The sequence below is a fragment of the Electrona antarctica genome, assembly GCF_951216825.1.
Source record: "Electrona antarctica genome assembly, chromosome: 11".
In the NCBI taxonomy this organism is placed as follows: domain Eukaryota; kingdom Metazoa; phylum Chordata; class Actinopteri; order Myctophiformes; family Myctophidae; genus Electrona; species Electrona antarctica.
In genome coordinates, this window is record NC_136792.1 from 48,531,693 (window position 1) to 48,551,520 (window position 19,828).

A 19,828-nucleotide genomic window follows, 5' to 3' on the forward strand; every position below is an offset into this window, starting at 1 on the left:
AGCAGTGGTTGGGGTGGTGCACAGTCGCGTAAGCAACGCATGTACGTGTATTAAATTATGGCCCGATTAATTTAGCACTTGGCCGGAATAATAAAATGTTGTCTGTCACTTTGGCCGGTCAGGAAAATGCCTAGTCGGAACCCTGGTTGCAATGCATTTAATGTATCTGCTCAGCTGTGTTTGCACTTTGCATGCAGTCTAATAGTCCAGCAGCCGGGGTTGTGGAGTGGGACATTTAGTATTTCTTTATTAGCCTAAAATATTGTCTGTATACATACATTCAATTTGTGTCTATACATACACACTTTTTACACTCTCAGAGTTAAATTAACTTTGATTTTACAATATACATTGTGGGCCCAGAGATAGAAATGCCATTGAATGGGCCTAATTCAGGTCAAACCTGGGGTTGAGAATCACTGCTAGATTAAAAATAAATAAAAAATCTTCTCTTATGGGGTCCTTGGCATATATTTTCTAATGGGGGTCCGCATGGCTAAATGAGCGTTTATGTGGGGCTCCTTGACATGAAAAAGTTTGAGAACCACTGGTGTAACTAATGATCCGTCCCCGACAGACGGCCCACCAGAATGGGGAGGACGAGATCAGCCTGTCCACCCTGGGCCGCGTCTACACCATTGACTTCAACTCTATGCAGCAGATCAACGAGGACACGGGCACAGCACGGGGCATCCAGAGGAAGCCCAATCCTCTCGCCAACCCCAACACGGGTAAGACTTAACAAGACCCCTCTCTCTGCTTCTTCTCTTCCTTTCTGGCTTTTCCCCTCGGGTCGCCACAGCGATCATCTGCCTCCATCTTAAAGGAGAATTCCATACTAAAAGGCTTTCTTACCTTTCTTTGTAGTTGTTACGTCCCCACCAAAGAGGTCCAGGTGTTTTTTTGTGTGCAAAAACTCCTTATTGGCTATTTCCCCTACCATAAGCCCTCAATGAATTGCATTGAATTGAATGGGAAATTGGGAATTGAATGGGGCTATGGGGTGTTGTGCTAATTCGCTTATTTCCATCGAAATAAGTAGTAAAGTGTGCCACTTGATATATTATTTACATTATGAAGAGGGGCTATATAATTTTTTTTTTTTTAATTTTGAGCGATGGAAATAAGTGAATTAGCACAACACCCCATAGCCCCATTCAATTCCCATTCAATGCAATTCATTGAGGGCTTATGGTAGGGGAAATAGCCAATAAGGAGCTTTTGCACAAAACACCTGGACCTCTTTGGTGGGGACGTAACAACTACAAAGAAAGGTAAGAAAGCCTTTTAGTATGGAATTCTCCTTTAACCCTGTCCTCTGCCTCCTCCTCTCACACCAACTAACGTCATGTCCTCTTTGCACTACGTCCATAAATCTTCTCCTTGGTCTTCCTCTAGGCCTCCTGTCTGGAACTTCCAACCTCAACATCATTCTATCGATATAGTCGCCATCCCTCTTCTGTACGTGTCCAAACCATCAGTCTGGCTTCTGACATGCGCTGTCCCTCTGATGTACTCGTTCCTGATCCTATCCATCCTTGTTACTCCCAGAAACCCAATTCCAAATTTCGGCCACTCGCTCACTCACACTCCTCGCTCACTCCAGCAGGTGGTGTTACGGTGAAATGAGTGAGATTATGTGATTGTCTACATACATGATCACATATTTCAGCAGGTCACCATGTCAATGTGAGAATGTAAATCATTGCAGTTTATTAGCAGATCGAGTTCAACCTGGCGGTATTTAGGCCACGTATTTAACACGTTCCGTGTGTTGGAGCCTAATTACGCTCACTGCCGGTGTTTACAGTTCCCTTTGAACCGTCAAAGCGTTGTAATTCTACCTCCTTATGATGAAAATCCGCTTGAAAATAGTCCCATGATTTGTTATTGAGCCGACACATAAGCTGCTTCCGCGATCCCACTCGCAGACAAAGAGCAAAGCGGGCTAAGATCGTCCATACCCCCTCGTTCACTTTGCATTGGACTCTGTTTCCCAGAAGCCCTTGCAAGCCAGCGGTTGGTTGATTTCCCGGTTACGTCATCATCACGTGTCGGCCTCGTCACTTTGTCGAAAGACGATGGACTAAAAGGCGTGAATAGCGGGTTACGCAGGAAGCCGTTAACCCATTGTGGGCGGGAACCCCTTTTGGTGTTAGCATTATGTTATGCTTTAGCTATTGAAAAATAGCAGATCTACAAGCTCATAGCGCGCCACCGAGTGGCGCGCTATGTAGGTCTGCTATTTTTTTAAAATCGAAGAACGACTGACATAGAAACATAGCTTTTTCAGAAAACTGTCAGGATTTAGAAGACCTTTTTAGAATCTGATCTCAGGTCAAAATGGGTTAAAGACCTCCACGTAAGTTGTGTGAAGTCCACAAGATGGTCACATATTTTGGCAGGTCACCAATTTCACCAACACCACCATGCTGGAGTGATCGTGTGTGAGTGAGCGAGTGGCCGAGATTTGGGGTATTGGAATTTGGCTAGAGAGAACCTCAACCTTTTAGTCTCTGCTCCCGCCAGCTCTTTTCCTCAGTGCGACTGTCTCTAAACTTACAAGACCCTCTACACCTGAGAATAATGTCTCTGTAGTATTGTACTACTATTCTGTCATTTGCCTTTGTATGAAAACCAGAGTTTGATATTTAAAAAATGATTATCAATTTAATAAAATGTGTGATATTGGTAATATTAATATTCCTGTGAGCAAAAGGCAAAAAAGCAAAATTAGGCAGTTTGTCTATCCGAAACGTTGGTCTCGTCTCCGTGTCCACAATAAACTTTGGCATTGGCATCTACTCTCTACGGAGCCCCTGAATGGCCATGCATTCAAAATATATTTTATCTTGTACTACAAGATAATATCTCGTCCGTACAAGATAATATCTCATCCGTACAAGATATTATCTTGTACGTACCAGATATTATTATTATATTAAATGCATGGCCATTCAGGGGCTCCGTAACTCTCTACGAGCTTGTAGATCTGCTATTTTGTTTAGAAAAATAGTAAATGGTGCACAAATCGCTCTTTCACAGTGAACGTTTTTAACTTGTGTCTTTGCTTCTGGGGGTCCCTGAAACAAAATCTTTTCAGATTGGGGTCCGCGGCCAAATGCATATAATCGTGTTGACTGGGGCTCCTTGATATGAAAAAGACTGAGCACCACTCGTGACTTAGAAGACAATGGGTTCAAAGTCTAAGTGTGTGTGTGTGTGTGTCCACTACCAGGGGGTCACCAGGAGGTGCGGCGGGAGGACGCGCGGGCCCAGCTGATGAAGGAGGACCCTGAGCTGGCCAAGTGCTTCATCAAGACCCTGTTCGGGGTCCTGTACGAGGTGTACAGCTCCTCCGCTGGCCCCGCCGTCAGACACAAGTGCCTTAGAGCCATCCTCAGGATTATCTACTTCGCTGACGCCGAGCTGCTGAAGGATGTGCTGAGGAACCATGCTGTGTCCAGGTGAGAATGTCCCTGCATGGCGATGTTCAATCTGCTCTTTTTGAGTGGCGCTACGGAAATGGCGTTTGTTGACCACCAAGTGTCACTGTTGCGCAGCCTAACGTGCACACGCACACCAGGGAGGAGGGCTTGTCCAGTGCAGTACTACAGCACGATTACAGTACAGCACCACTCGGTTCAGACAGGTCTGATGTTTGAGTTGCTGGTGGTGTTTCATAGCACACTTGAACCAATGATTCAAATATGGAGGGTAGGGACTAGGTCACTAGGGAGTGATGTGTTGTACATATTGAGCACAGCCAGGGGTCAGGACGTGACATTTTTGCAGTTTAAGAATAGATTGTTCAGCTGAGGAAAGCCGATCCGGTGTTTGGTGCAGTAGTGGTTCAGGTGGTAGAGTGGCCGCGGCTGGTTCGAGGTTTGATCCCCAACTCTCCTTGCGTTGTTGTCCAACAAGTGTCCTTGAGCAAGACACTGAACTCCAATGTCCTACAATTTAGGCATTTAGCAGAACCTAGGCTAGTGAAGTCGTCGAGGCAAGTGCTACGGGTTAAGGGAGAAGAGTCTGGGACGTGTGGAGTGTTGTCACAGCCTTTTTAGTGAATGTTCTGCCAGCCTTCCTGTGTTGGCTGGTCTGAGCGGTTGTAGGGTCCGATTAGACTTTGAATATATGGGTGTGCCATACCTTTGGTTGCTTTGAAGGCCAGCATCAGAGTTGTTGTACTAACTGCTCCCGATGAGCAAATTGGTTCCTTGCATGGTTTCTGTGCCGTCAGTTAGGGCTGTCACGATTGCAAATTTAGTTTGACGATTGTCACACAAATAATTATACTTATACTTTGAATAGTGGAAATTGCTGATCTACAAGCTCAAAACAGCACAACTTGAGGTGTACTGCACACGAGTTCTTTAAAAGTTCTATACCTTTCAGTAAAAATCAATATGGAAGGTGGCAAACTTTAAAGAGGATCCAAGGCATTAGATTAAAAAAAAACAGGTTAAAAAAAAGACCAAGGTGTTTCAGCCTGCATGAGCCTTGCCTTCATCAGGGTCAACTGAAGATGACTGCATGACATGTCATTAAGTAATGCCAGCAATCGGCGTCACAATAGATCACATGACTTCACATCATAATCGGAACAATACAATAGCACCTGGGTGTGCACACATAACTATTACAGACCACCAGATGGTTCCTTATAAGCTTGTCCTTGAGCGTGGGAGCCCTTCTGAAAGAGAAAGAGGGGGAATCGGGAAATGCATGTTTTAAATCGGGGTCGCTCTGTAAAACAACTTGAGGTGTTTTTGTGCTTTGTAGATCTGCTATTTCCACTTTCTTTTTTCTTTTTGTTAACCCAACATGAAAATGTTTATGACAATTGTGCAAAAAGTGGTTGCAGCAACTCTAAAATGTAGACTATTATATAATTGTGATGGTCCTACCGTCGGTGTGTGAATGTAATGTAATTTACAACTGGCGTTGTATAGATGTTGAGTGACATTCCTGCACGGGTGTCGCATTTTGAATGAAGATGTGGCATTTAGTGTTTTCCAAACCTGCTCCATTGACCACCCATCACCATGGGTATCACTAAAAACCCCAGAAAATGATCTGGAGGATAAACATTTCATGATGGAAAAAACATGTTGGGAAACGTCCAGCTCATCAACCACAGTGGCAGCTAAACGTTTGTGTGTTTGTTTGTTTGTTTCCAACAGTCACATTGCCTCCATGCTATCCAGCCAGGACCTGAAGATTGTAGTGGGCTCTTTGCAGATGGCTGAGATCCTCATGCAGAAGCTGCCTGATGTCTTCGGCGTCTATTTCAGAAGAGAAGGTAATGGGAGATTGTTCTCTTGCTTTTTCCTTCTCCCCAAAGTAGACAAAGCATGTCTACTTTGACAAAGTGTGTCTCTACTGTCTTCTCATGGGATATCTCAATCACATCACCCGAAATATTAAGGCCAGTTTTACACGGCAATGGTCTCTTCAGAAAACTGCAAAGTCCTGTTGCGTTCTCACTTTTCATTCAGCATTTACACAACAATGATTGAACACGCTGTAATGTGCATGCCAGGTGGGTAGGTGGCGGTGACACACTGCCAAATAGACCAGGCACTAGGGCATTAAGCAACTAACTAGTCGACTAGTAAATCCACTAGTCGACCTTGTTGGTACTAGTTGACTAGTTGATAAGAAAAAAAATGTCCCCGATTTTGTAGGCCTCAAGATCAGGTAGATTATAGTTATAGTCACCAACGTACACAGTTTTTTGAGTGGTGCAACCACTCCAAGGAACAGCAATGTCCTTGTTCACCTATGTGTTCACCCACCCACCTATGTGACTATGTCACTATGAGCACGAGTACCAATGACTACCAAAAGTGGCGCTGTTGTGCCAGAAACACAGAGAGAGAGAGATAGTGCTGCACTGCTGCCTGCTAATATGAGAGACAGACAGAGAGAGAGAGAAAGGGGGGGGGGGGGGGGGGGGGGGGTTGTTGCACCACTCAGTTCACACGGTGTGATTTTTAAATGTACAAATATTTATTTCCAATTTTTTTTTTTTACATAATGGGTAGTTAAACGACTAGTAAACTAGGCAACTAGTAAAAATGACTAGAAGTGAATGCCCTACCAGGCACGCATGCACGCTGCAAGCAATTTCTAACATGTCAATGTCTTCTCCCCCATGCAGGCGTAATGCACCAGGTGAAGAACCTGGCAGATTCAGAGACCTTCTTGGTCACCAGTCCCCCCAAGGCCTGCACCAGTGGCACCGCCAGTCTGTGCACGACCACCATCAGCACTGCCTCCACCACGTCCGCTACCAACTCCGTCACCCCTGACCTCGGCTCCCCCAGTTTCCAGCACAGCATGGACGATTCTCTGGACCTCAGTCCACAGGGGTTAGTGATTCTCCCATGTCTCTTATTATAGCCCCAGTTGCATAAATATACCTGGAAACGGCCCATTCACTTGTTGTGTTGCTCTTAACCCATTTTGGACTGAGGTCGATTAAAAAAAAAGGCTTCTAAATCCTAAAATTTTTCTGTTCATAATGTTCGCTCTGAAATATATATTCAATGATTTGCGCCACATTTGAATGATTTTTCAAAAATATCAGATCTACAAGCTCGTAGCGCGCCACTCGGTGGCGCGCTATGAGCTTGTAGATCTGCTATTTTTCTTCAAATGCAGTGACCAAATACAAGTTGGTCACTGCATTTGAAGACAGTGTGCGGTTGTTCCTTTTTTCATTTTTGGTCACCGTACCCTCTCCTACGCACCTGTCGCCTGTAGGTGTGCAAAAGCCTTGCTTTTTAATAGCTAAATTATAACATAATGTTTAAAACACCAAAAGGGGTTCCCGCCCAAAAGGGATTAAAAGGGTCAGGACACCAAAACTAACTTTTTCTTGGATTTTAACAAGTACAGAAGTGTTGCTAGTGATGGGGAGCAGTGACATGATACAATTTGCTCATAATCCCCCTCCCCTTCCATGAAGACTCTTTCTAACGCCATGTTCCTCTTCCAGTCGGTTAAGTGACGTTCTGAAGAGGAAACGGCTGCCTAAAAGAGGCCCTCGAAGGCCCAAGTACTCTCCCCCCAGGGACGACGACAAAGTAGACAATCAGGGTAAGTCGTTGATGTCATTGAATGTTTCCGCTCTGTCCACTCCATCTTTAGCCTCGGAAACCCAGACGTTTTTATTTGCAGGGAGAGAAAAAAAAGTCTGGGTCAGTCCACTTCAATTCGGCATAGAGTAGCGCAAACATCACTCACTCTCTGCTGATTTCTGATCGTCTGCACCTTTGTTAAATTGACACACACGCACACACGCACTCCTCTCTGTCGCTCTAATTAATTAGTCTCATGTCTAGCAGCTGCGCATAGTTTCTCCCGGCGGATCCTGCCGGGAGCTGCCTATGCCATAAAAAGCATAGGTGAGTTCCAGGCTACTCCATCTTTATCGCCGTTTTTCTATGGAATTTAGGCTCAGATCGAGGTGATCATACAGAACATGGATGTTTTAGGAGCTCAACAAAAAATAACCTTGCGGTACCACATTAGCGCTGTTGAACGAAAAGCGAAAGTAACTAGCGGCAGACCTGGAGATGAAAGATTATTACTTCCGGTTCACCGAATCATGATTCCTTTTTAGAGTTGGTCGATATTGGATCAATATCTATCGATATTGTGATTTGATCTGGCACATTTATACGTTTGGAACACATTGTATATTATCAATTCATTAATAGCTGGCAGTCAGTGTGTTTTAAAGAGCATGCAAACAAAATGTATTTTATTTTAATGTTTTGCCTTTTATGAATATTGAAATCCTCTTGTCTTGTTCACCGCAGCTAAGAGCCCTACCACTACACAGTCCCCCAAATCATCCTTCCTGGCCAGTCTCAATCCCAAGACCTGGGGCAAGCTGGGCGCCCAGACAAACAGCGCCAGCTCCGAGCCCTCACGCACAGCGGGAGTCAGTGGCCTGGCAAGGGCACCTCCCAAGGACTCCATCTCAAATAACAGGTAGGTTAAAGGATGGGTGATATTTCTCAGTACAGGGTTCCAACATGAAGGTCCATGAAATTCCTGGACATATTTTGGAATTAGAAAAAAAAGAGAAACATTTTTCCAGTCCTGGAAAAAATAGTTGGCTATGCATTGTTTTTGGCTATTGATTTTGTTCCAATGCATGGGTAACATTACATGAAATATGTAACCTAAGTCGTTATTCGCCTGATGTGACAAAAACAACAGTGTGACTCTATGCCCTGGGCTAGGTGGTGTAGCAAAACATTTGGCACAACATTTGGCACAACAATGAGTCGGTCGGTGCGAGCTCGCCACCATTGGTGTGTGAATGTGGGAAGTGAGGACGCTGGCGTCGACTGTTCGCCGCTTCACCTCCCAATGAATGAATGAATGAATGAACCATTGTAAAGCGCTTTGAGCACTTGGAAAAGCGCTATAAAAATGCAATTCATTATTATTACAAGTGAGACGCGTAAACGCGGGAAGCGAACAGACAGACAGACAGACAGACAGTTTTGGCCAGCTTCTATAGTTGGTGCTCACTTTTTTCGCAATCACTTCGTTCGCAATTATTATTAACATTTGGAACAGAATTATAGCATTCTATGCTTTATTTTTGCTACACTGCCTGTATTTGGGAATTGCACATGGGAGTAAGACTCATTATTGTGCTGAATGATTGTTACATAGGCCTGGAAATTGGGTTAAATATTCTGGAAATGTTTAGGAAGTTAAATTGTAAGACCATTTTTGTAGAGGTTGGGGAAACTGCTCTCAAAGTGTTGAATCAACAGATATATATTTTTTTATAAAATAATAAATTAGTATGAGTTTTGGTGATGCTCTATATTGTCTGAATCAACTTTGTTTGTTTTCATACTAAAATAATGACAGCTGTTTCAGTGTACAATGAGGAGCACATTTTGAATTATCAATTTCTAATCACCGGAGCAATTGTTGTTAAATTTCTTGTCTACATTTGGAGTTGCATCATGGCAAGGTAACTACACATCCCAAACCTCTACAAAAGTGGTCTTACCCTTTAATTGTTATTGGAGTTTGTTCTTGGGTTAGTCATGTAATTAGCATGGATGTAAAGTTCTCAGTCGCCACGGCTGATTTCAGTCCTGTGGATTCCATAGAAGTCAGCATGTCTCCTATAGAAGTGTGACCTGCACCAAAAATTGCCTATAAACAAGCTTACAACCCATCGCAGCGCTTGTAGATGGAGCCTATTTTCTGTTATTAGTTATTTCAGTCTTCCAGAAAACCCTAATGATCGCAGATATTTAATAATCACAATCGTTAACGCCTCAATCTGCAGTTTCTTCAACTGGTTAGTTGTGCGGCTACCAAAACATCATAAATATTAAGTGTATGTAGGACACACAGCGCTAGTGTGTGTGGTGGCTCGAGTCTTTCACACCGTTTCACAAATGACATATTAGGACTTGGCCTAGCAACATTTTCTCAGTCGTGAGATTTTTAATTTGGCTTTAATCCATGCAATAGTGAATGTCTGTGCCAGCGATCAGCCACTGACTATTGTTTGTGACCATTGTTTGATTTGATCATTTTCAGGGACAAAATCAAGGCCTGGATCAAAGAGCAGGCCAGTAAGTTTGTGGAGCGTTACTTCAACTCTGAGAACGTGGACTGCAGCAACCCTGCACTGAATGTACTCCAGAGACTGTGCACTGCCACGGAGCAGCTCCACTTACAGGTTGGTGGCGCTGCACAATGAATCGAAAAAAGATCGCAATCTACTGTAGATTAATGAGATCTCATTTCTAAGAAGGGTCGTGCAGCACTAGTTGGCTGTTAACCCATTTTGACCTGAGATCAGATTCTAAAAATGTCTTCTACATCCGGACAGTTTTCTGAAAAAGCTATGTTTCTATGTCAGTCGTTCTTGGATTTTTCAAAAATAGCAGATCTACAAGCTCATAGCGCGCCACTCGGTGGCGCGCTATGAGCTTGTAGATCTGCTATTTTTCAATAGCTAAAGCATAACATAATGCTAACACCAAAAGGGGTTCCCGCCCAAAATGGGTTAAATTAGTTCCTCTTATTTTTTAAGCTACAAGAGAGACTTTAACCCATTTAGACCTGGTGTAACCTATACGTTTCGTTGTTTTTACCTTAAATTCCGGCTGCGCCCTCTGTCACATACACCTGTCATAGTTAGCAACATCATTTGTTTTCTAATAAGAATTTGAAGGTTTTCAGGAAACCTTAGGTTTCCTGAAAACATGGTGAAACACATCTTGATGACATCATCAAGATGTGTTTCACCATGTTAATGATTTTTTTCAGACCTCCAGTTCTAGGAAACACAGGATAGGGGGACTTTTTTTTAATTATTTCTACACGACAGCTCTTTTTTGTACAAATGTACAAAGCAGTTCTTGGTCACAAACATCATCCAGACAAGAAAGACAGGTTGGCTAGTCAGGCGACAGCTATTCAGGTTCAATCGGGGGCACAAGTGTAAGACGGTCAACATGAGATAGAAAAGGCTGCCATGCTCTACTGAATTTGGAGATTGAGCCACGCAATGTATATTTAATTTTTTCCAATTTTAAAAAATATAGTATGTCAGATATCCAACGGGAATGTGAAGGGGGGTATGTTTTTTTCCAATGCATAAGAATAAGACGTCTTGCCAGAAGCGTCACAAAAGCGACCAGGTCAGATTGATATTTAGGCAGGGGGATAGTTTCAGGAAGGACACCAAATAGGGAAATAATAGGGGATGGCTCTATGGGCAACTGTAACACATCTGAAATAGTATCAAATATAGCTGACCAAAAAGACTGTAAGGCTGGACAGGTCCAAAACATATGAAGAAGATTAGCTGGAGCCTGGTGGCATCTATCGCACATTGGATCGACACTATCATAAATCCTGGCTAACCGAACCTTGGTCCAGTACACCCGGTGGAGAAATTTACATTGCAACACCCCATGATTAGCACATATTGATGAAGAATGAACACGACCCATAATGGCCTCCCAGGTTTCATCAGAAATTTCTTCCTCCAGGTCCTGGGCCCAAAGATTTTTATAGGCAGTGGTTGAGGGTAAATGAAGGTCAAATAATGAGGTATAGAGTGACGATATCTTTCCCTTAAGACTAAGAGGAGCTGATGCTATAACTATGTCTATAGGTGAATTAGGTGGAATAGTCGGGAAGCTAGTAAATTTTTGGCGAACAAAATCACCGACTTGCAAGTAACGGAAAAAGTGGGTTCTGGGTAGCTTATACTTTTGAACAATCTGGTCAAACGAAACGAACGTGCCTACACGACAGCTCTAAGGTATATTAATGACATAGTAAAATGTTGAAAATGAGTGGAATGCCCCTTTAAGATTGGAGCATTTCAAGTGGTCAAACTAGCATTATGTGCAGAATGCACATAATTCTATAAAACCCTACGGGCTCAGATATTTCATAATATATTATAAAAGCCTAATTCTTCATCTGATTGGCAGATGTATCCCGCCGTTATGTATGTAACGGCGGGAACAATATGACTAAAGCATTATAATTTCCATATTGTGTGAATTGTTTAGGAAACGGCCCTAGTCGTGTGGGGGCACACAGTTTCAGTCCTGAGTGATTTTATTTAGCTTTAATCCATGTATATCTGATTTTCAATGACCTTTTTGTGGCTTTCTCCTGCGTCCCCAGGTTGACGGCGGCGTGGAGTGTCTGGTGGAGATCTGCAGTATTGTTGCAGACTCCGACGTGTCGTCATTCGAGATCCAGCACAGTGGGCTGGTCAAACAGATGCTGCTCTATCTAACCTCCAACTGCGACCGGGATGTGATCAGCCGAGACGTGCGGCTCAAAAGATTCCTACACGTCTTCTTTGGCTGCCCGGTGAGAGATGGTTGTCCGGTGAGTGAAATCTCCATTTAGGACAGTGGTTTTCAACACTTTTCATACCAAGGTCTATTATTTATTCTGCATTTGAGCCACGGATGACCATTGATGATGTTATGTTGAGATTTAGCCTTACGGACCCAAAAACTAAAGCATATTTTGTTGTCGTTGGATAAGATTTTGTCCTCCAATGAGACAACGATCAAAAGAACAATTTCTTCTACATTCTCAAATTGTGTAGACTTCTTGTAAATGTAGTATATGCAGATGTTTAACAATAATAATTGAATGGACCAAATGGACTCATACGGGTCTCATTTGGCTTCATTTTATGCCCTCAAGAGTTAAAGATCTATAAGGGTCCATTTGGTTACACACTCCCATCATTTAGCTGGGGACCACCTGGAACCCCCTTAACCCATTTTGACCTGAGATCAGATTCTAAAAATGTCTTCTACATCCTGACAGTTTTCTGAAAAACTTATGTTTCTAGGTCAGTCGTTCTTTGATTTTTCAAAAATAGCAGACCTACAAGCTCGTAGCGCGCCACTCGGTGAGCTTGTAGATCTGCTATTTTTCAATAGCTAAAGCATAACATAATGCTAACACCAAAAGGGGTTCCCGCCCAAAATGGGTTAATGACCACTGGTTTAGAAAGATTTAAACTGAGTTACTGAGATGTAAAAACATACCCATTGTCCTCTGAATTACTTTACTTGGTTTGTGTTTTTAATTTGTATGCTTTTGTTTAAGCTTGGTTTAATCCCTCCTATCTGAGTCTTTAAATGTCCCTGTGTTTTGTCATGTGGCTCCCAGCTTCCAGGAATGGACCCTGCAGGCCGACTGGACCCACAAGAAAACGGGCCCCTCCTGTCACTGGTGCACAAAATGAACAATTGTCTGAGCCAAATGGAGCAGTTCCCTGTTAAAGTGCACGACTTTCCCAGTGGCAATGGCAATGGGAGCAGGTATGTGTGTTTTTTTGTCAATGTCCAGTCACTGTATCACGTCTGTTAACAAGTTGCGTGCGGGAGAAGGATTTCTACGTGGTTCAAATCTCAAACGTCACGTGCGGGAAAGGGATTTCTACGTTTACCGCATGTTTGTATTGATTACTTTCAATCGTCTTTCTACACACCCGGGCACTTTATCAACTAGCATCGGATGATAGCACAACACTCCGATCACGTGATCGCAAAAAAAAAAGAGAAAAAAATGCCTCACCCCCTCCCTTCCTGAAAACGGCACAAGGCAGCCCAGCCCCCGTATTGTCACTCACGTAAAGGCTGGAGACTCCAATGCATCTCGGGGCAAAATAATGGCTTCGTCTTCATAACCAAGCTGGCTGCAGTCTTCTTGTTTATCTTATAATATCTTTGTTTCAGGGAGGGGAGGGCTCTCTCATGTGACTTTCAATGGAGGGAGGGGTTGTGTGTGTAATCTGATCCGAGTGTGACTTCAGTGTCTCCGTCAGATTTCTCTCCTTTTTTCTTCATTTCTTCACGCATGGATTGTATCGCCTGTGCGAGTGGTTATTTCTTTATCATGATGATCAACGGCGGTCAGATAGAACATGGCAAATGTGTTGTGTTGTTTGGCAGTAATACTAACCGCCTAAAAACATCGGCGGGAACTCAGCGCGAGCACGGCTTTCCGAGTTTGTCAGACAGCGTCTGACAAAACCGCTTCTAATTAGCCTTTCTGTTCAAGAAGAGTAGGCTACTACAAAAGCAGGTGTTACATAAAGGTGCATATCTCCAGAATGGAAGATGGAAAAATCACATTTAGAGTGGACAAGTTACGCTTTCTTTTGAGGTATGCTGTGTGATTCTCGCTATAAGAACATTTACTGTGGGCCTCAGACAAGGTCCTTCGTTCAATGCATCACCTTTAGCACCGGCGGAATAGCTCTGCTCAAAATGGCCAGCATTCAAATTGTTAAGTATTCTTATTTTGTATTTATTTATACACTTTTATGATTCGTCTTCATCAGACTTTGGTAACCCCCCAAATAAAGTTTTCCTTTTCTATCTTCTCTCCTCTGGGCCAGTGTCTTTGAGTATATATAAATATACTATATAAATCCCAGGTATTATTATTAGTCTTGTGTTTAGGGTATGTCTCACACAATGTCGTATAGCCAAGTATGGGGTTACATACAAGCAGTTTGCTTTGACCTGTGTGGTGTTGCGGTGCCATTCAACAGACTTAAAAAAAGACACTCGACACAGGGCCGTCAACTAATAATACCCATGCTTTTTTGTCTACATTTGCAGAGGCTCTCAGGCACTGAAGTTCTTCAACACTCATCAATTGAAGTGTCAGCTACAAAGACACCCAGATTGCACTAATGTGAAGCAATGGAAGGGCGGTCCAGTGAAGATCGACCCCCTGGCCTTGGTGCAAGCTATTGAAAGATATCTGGTCGTACGAGGTGAGTGCCGATGGTCCGCGAGAGCATTCAGTTGTCAGACTGTCCATTATTCAGTGTTTTCGAGATCACACGAATAGTCCCGTCACGATTTACTACAAGTTGATCTCATTCTGTCTCAAATTGTGACAAAACGGCTGGATGAGGATGAACAGCTGCATGGCACATTCACTGCCATTGACGAGTGTACTCGTCACTTCCGGTTCGGGAATCATTAATCAAAATGATTTGTGTTTATATATGTATAATTGATCGTGAACTAAAATGCCCATGATCGTCACAGCTGTATACACCAAATTGAAGTGGGGGTGGATTTAAAGGCCCTTTCCTTGCCATTGGACTGCTGTATTTGTTATTGAACCTGTAATGTGTTTTTCTTTAGTTGGAATGATGCTAACATTAACCCATTTTGGGCGGGAACCCCTTTTGGTGTTAGCATCATGTTATGCTTTAGCTATTGAAAAATAGCAGATCTACAAGCTCATAGCGCGCCACCGAGTGGCGCGCTACGAGCTTGTAGGTCTGCTATTTTTGAAAAATCGAAGAACGACTGACATGTGGAAGACATTTTTAGAATTTGATCTCAGGCCTAAATGGGTTAAGTCTATATTCTGTACAGGTTATGAATGATGCCAACATGAGGTCTTATTATTCTGTACAGGTTATGAATGATGCCAACATGAGGTCTTATTATTCTGTGCAGGTTATGGGCGAATCAGAGAGGAGGATGAAGACAGTGATGACGACGGTTCAGATGACGAGATAGATGAATCACTGGTGTGTAACCTTGACCTTAACCTCAACAGAGTGTTGTCGCTGCCGGGTGGAAACCTGATTCAAAAATGGCAGAAAGTAGAAGTGCTACAAGCTCAAAACGTGTCTCTTTGTTGCGCTGTATTTTGAGTTCGTTGATTTGCTACTTGTTATTAGAGAGAGATGTCCCGATACTGTATCGGTATCGGGAAAAGTGTCGGATCGGCCCTTATTTGTCATATCGGGTCATATCGGTATCGGCTGATATGCCAATCTAACCACAGATCCGACACAGGGGTAAGGGGTTGACACTATGGCAGATAAATAAAATGTTGGGACATGTGGAGTTTGCTTTGGAGTTGCCCAAACTGCAAGTGCACATTTGAGTGAGGAGTCTGCTATAAACACAACACGAGATATAGCTATAAACACAACGAGATCACGACATTGGTATCGGCTAACACAGAAATTTAGGTATCGGATCGGAAGCGAAAAAAGTGCATCGGGACATCCCTACTTGTTATGCTTTTGTGTGATGCTGTAGTATGAATAGTGTTCTCTCCTCTCCTTCAGTCTGTTGAGCAGGCCTCCAACAGTGTTGGTCTTTATCTCAACGAGACGAAAACTGAATACGTAAATATATGCAAATCCAACAATAACCACGTTATAAAAACGCCTAACAACACTCCTCTGAAACAGGTTGACTACAAGTATTTGGGTTCATATATATATTCTTCCCAAAAGGACTTTCAAACTACGAAGGGTATGGCCTGGTCAGCCTGCAATGACATGTATACGATCTGGTCATCCCAGCTTAGTAAGATGTTAAAAAAAAGAAACGGTTGGATGGCACTTACACCCGTCTTCTAATGAGAGCGCAAAATCTGTCTTGGAAGAGCCACCCATCGACCTAATATACGGCAACCTACCCGTGTTTCTTCACTAGTCCAATTCAGAAGAACACAGTTTGCTGGCCACTGCTACAGAGCTGACAATGAGGTTATATCTTCCCTTCTCTGGAGTCCTGCCTCAAAGCAGACCAGAGGTAGAAAACTGTCGTACCCTGATGTCATCACTAGGGACACATGTAGGGCTACTTTGTGGTTTCCTAGCTATCAGCTACGGTTTCAGAGGAAAGACATTGGGTTATTTTAAAAGCCAAGCATTTCAAAAAGAGTTAAAAGTTCCTCTTAAGGTTTTAACTTCGTGGCAGCTTTTTGTACAGACAAAAGCATGTCCTATATTGGAACCAAGCACTTCTAGGACTAATGTATGTTCAATGCATCCAATGTGAGAACTGACAACAGAAGGGTTATTTTGTGGATTTCATCAGCGCTGCTACGCACGCGCGCACACACACACACTCTCTCTGAACGTGCATGTAGGGAGAGACAGACTGAGCAGTGAAGAAGAGAAGTCCTACGTTCAACCACAATGGCTAACACATCCCACGCGAGAGTTGGTAACCAAATGGACCCTTATAGATCTTTAACTCTTGAGAGTGTAAAATGAAACCAAATGGACCCGTAACGGGTCCATTTGGTTTCATTTTACGCTCTCAAGAGTTAAGTTAACATCTGCATTACCTTACAAGAAGACTACACAATTAGAGAATGTAGAAGAATCGTTATTTTGACCAACATCTGCCTGTTATCTCCTAATGGTACCCACATCAATACAGCATGAAATTGTGGACAAAATATTATCCTAACCACAGCTAAATATTCTTACCTTTTTCGTCTGGGATGCTAAATCTCATCTAATGGTGGTCTAATAATAATAAATCTAATAATAAATCTCATCTAATGGTGGTCCGTGGCTCAAACAAATGCCGAATAAATAATGGACCTTGATATGAAAAGGGTTGAAAACATGAAAACAAAAAATCCCGAACTTAAATCCATTGTGCCGTTTTCCCACGCAGGCGGCCCAGTTCCTGAACTCTGGCAGCGTGCGCCACAGGTTACAGTTCTACATCGGGGACCACCTGCTGCCGTACAACATGACCGTGTACCAGGCCGTGCGACAGTTCAGCCTGCAGGCCGAGGAGGAGAGAGAGTCCACGGACGACGAGGCCAACCCCCTCGGACGAGCTGGCATCTGGACCAAAACACACACCATATGGTAACTATGGTGCTCTGGTTGGAGCTCTTGATAACGCATGAAGACCATAAGATCTGGAATGCATTTAAACTTTAGCTGTTGGAAAAATAGCAGATCTACAAGCTCTTAGCGCGGCACAGAGTGCCACGCTACGAGCTTGTAGATATGCTATTTTTTTAAATATCTTGAAAATGTGGCTGTTGATTGATGATTTAAAAAAAGGAAAAATGGGTGACTGTGCAAATATTTTCTTGTCAGATGTACTGCTTGGCCCAATAAAAAAATATATAAAAAAAAAGAAAATGTGGCGCAAATCTTTAGATATATTCTTTCACACAGCAAACGTTTTAACTCAAATCTTTGCTTCTCGGGGGGTCCCTGTTACATAACATTTTCAGATGGGGGTCGGCGCCACGGCCAAATACATCATTTTACAAATGCATACATTTTTGGGGGTCCATCAAGTTCATATTATTGAAGAGTTTAATGTTTAGGAACCCTGATTGCCGTCACAGCCAGGATTACACTGATAAATGGGCATAACAATTAATGGCATAATAATAGCATTATGTTTGCATAGTCTGTATTATCATTATTTCCATTCCATCTCCCCCTGCCAGGTATAAGCCTGTGAGAGAAGACGAGGATGGCAGCAAAGATGCTGTGGGAGGAAAGAGGGGCAGAGCACAGACTGCCCCCACCAAGACCTCGCCTCGCAACGCCAAGAAACAGGATGAGCTGTGGCACGGTGAGAGAACCTCACTAATATAGTTCCAGGAAATGGAAGCCAGTTCATTTTGTTGTAATGTATTTACAGACCAAAAACGTTGAACCGTAGCTGCTGGTGAATTTCCTCCACTATTGCCTGGTTTATCTCCGCTTGACCTCGCATAAGTCGACCATGAATTTAGACCAATTACATGATCTTTTCTAAAGGGGGAGATAACTAAAGTCTTCTGGGGATGTTAGTCGCTGTTAAACTTAACAGTTAACAATTCATTGAAAATTCTGTGGTTCTATCAGTGGGCGGTTTTCTGTGAATGTAATGCTGTCTGCGTGGCCAAGGAACGCACATGTAGGCCGTAAAAAAAATCACACCTGTGTGAACTGTGTGGTGCAACTCCCCTCTCTCTCTCTCTCTCTCTCTCTCTCTCTCTCTCTCTCTCTCTCTCTCTCATATTAGCAGGCAACAGTGCAACACTATCTCTCTCTGTTTCTGTCACAACAGCGCTACTTTTGCCCCTACTGGTACTCTAAACGGACATAGTCACATAGGTTGGGACATTGCTTTTCCTTGGAGTGGTTGCACCACTCAAAAAAGGTCCCCCCCCCACACCTTGGTAGCCACAAACATCTCTGCTTTTGCATGTGGTGTGACAGACAAGAAGATGGTGCACTTTTTTTTTTTTTGTAAACTTTATTTTTACATTTCAATGACAATACACATGTATGCAAGAAAACACACAAACATATACACCCCCCCCCCCCCCCCCCCCCCGCCTTTTGTATTCTTTCTGTATATCGGCAACATGTAGATTTTTATGTTCGACATTGAGGGAAATTAAGATTCTCAGATTATTATTTTTTAAACGGCGCTTATCCACTAACCGATTAATCTATCAATAAGGTTATCAATTAATTGATCGATAATTGACCTTTCTTATTCTTTACATATTAACCGGTCTGGACGAGTCTAAATGATCCTTTGTGTCCCTCCTTCCTTCCAGACGGCGTGTGTCCCAGTGTCGCCAATCCTCTAGAGACATACCTCATTTCGGAGCCACCAGAGACCATAACCTTCGACGACCCCTCTTTAGAGGTCAACCTGCTGCTCAGGGTCCTGCACTCCATCAGTAGATACTGGTTCTACTTGTACGATGTACGTCTGGTCAGATTCATACACTCTCGGAAAGAGGATACTTATGGTTGTTTTTAAAATGCTGTTAACCCATTTTGGGTGGGAACCCCTTTTGGTGTTTTAAACATTGTTATAATTTAGCTATTGAAAAATAGCAGATCTACAAGCTCATAGTGCGCCACCGAGTGGCGCGCTACGAGCTTGCAGGTCTGCTATTTTTGAAAAATCGTGAAAATGTGCCTCAAATTTGGAATATATATATATATATATATATATATATATATATATATATATATATATATATATATATATAACGTTTTTAACTCCAATCTTTGCTTCTGGAGGGTCCCTGGGACAACATATTTTCAGATGGGGGGGGGGGGTCTCGGAGGCCAATTACAGATCATTTTTGGGGTCCTAATATTGAGTTATATAGGCCTAGAAACGGTCAGGATTTAGAAGACACTTTTTTCAGGCCTAAATAGGTTAAATAAGAGTGTCTGCCATAATGTCTGTTAAAGCTGAATTTGACTAACGTATCCAAATGTATATGAATTATAATAATTTCAGCTGAGCCTGAGTAGTTTAAATACGGGGTCTCCTGCTTCTCTCGGTTAATACGCAGCTTTACCTCTGCATTGGTGCTTGTAACCACTATTTTTACACATTAAAAGGACCACTTTTAATAAATAAAAAATCTGCCTGATGATGTCACTGGAAGACGGTTTCTAAACTGCCCACAGCCGTCCTATGAGACACAGACTGAGTAGAAAAAAATAGCG

The 19,828-nt window shown here is 42.9% G+C and overlaps 1 protein-coding gene across 9 annotated transcripts in view; it reads left to right on the forward strand.

Annotated features, from left to right (window-relative positions):
- Positions 1 to 19,828, forward strand: part of trip12 (thyroid hormone receptor interactor 12) — a 63,544-nt gene that overhangs the window by 31,387 nt on the left and 12,329 nt on the right. For all 9 annotated transcript variants that reach the window (XM_079513403.1, XM_079513407.1, XM_079513400.1 and 6 more), the window contains 14 exons: positions 578 to 731; positions 3,239 to 3,467; positions 5,187 to 5,305; positions 6,167 to 6,377; positions 7,007 to 7,107; positions 7,833 to 8,007; positions 9,595 to 9,736; positions 11,707 to 11,916; positions 12,718 to 12,869; positions 14,178 to 14,335; positions 15,036 to 15,109; positions 17,010 to 17,209; positions 17,809 to 17,936; positions 18,916 to 19,067. In XM_079513403.1, coding sequence (XP_079369529.1) covers positions 578 to 731; positions 3,239 to 3,467; positions 5,187 to 5,305; positions 6,167 to 6,377; positions 7,007 to 7,107; positions 7,833 to 8,007; positions 9,595 to 9,736; positions 11,707 to 11,916; positions 12,718 to 12,869; positions 14,178 to 14,335; positions 15,036 to 15,109; positions 17,010 to 17,209; positions 17,809 to 17,936; positions 18,916 to 19,067 — 2,205 coding nt within the window. The remainder of the gene's footprint in view (positions 1 to 577; positions 732 to 3,238; positions 3,468 to 5,186; positions 5,306 to 6,166; positions 6,378 to 7,006; positions 7,108 to 7,832; positions 8,008 to 9,594; positions 9,737 to 11,706; positions 11,917 to 12,717; positions 12,870 to 14,177; positions 14,336 to 15,035; positions 15,110 to 17,009; positions 17,210 to 17,808; positions 17,937 to 18,915; positions 19,068 to 19,828) is intronic.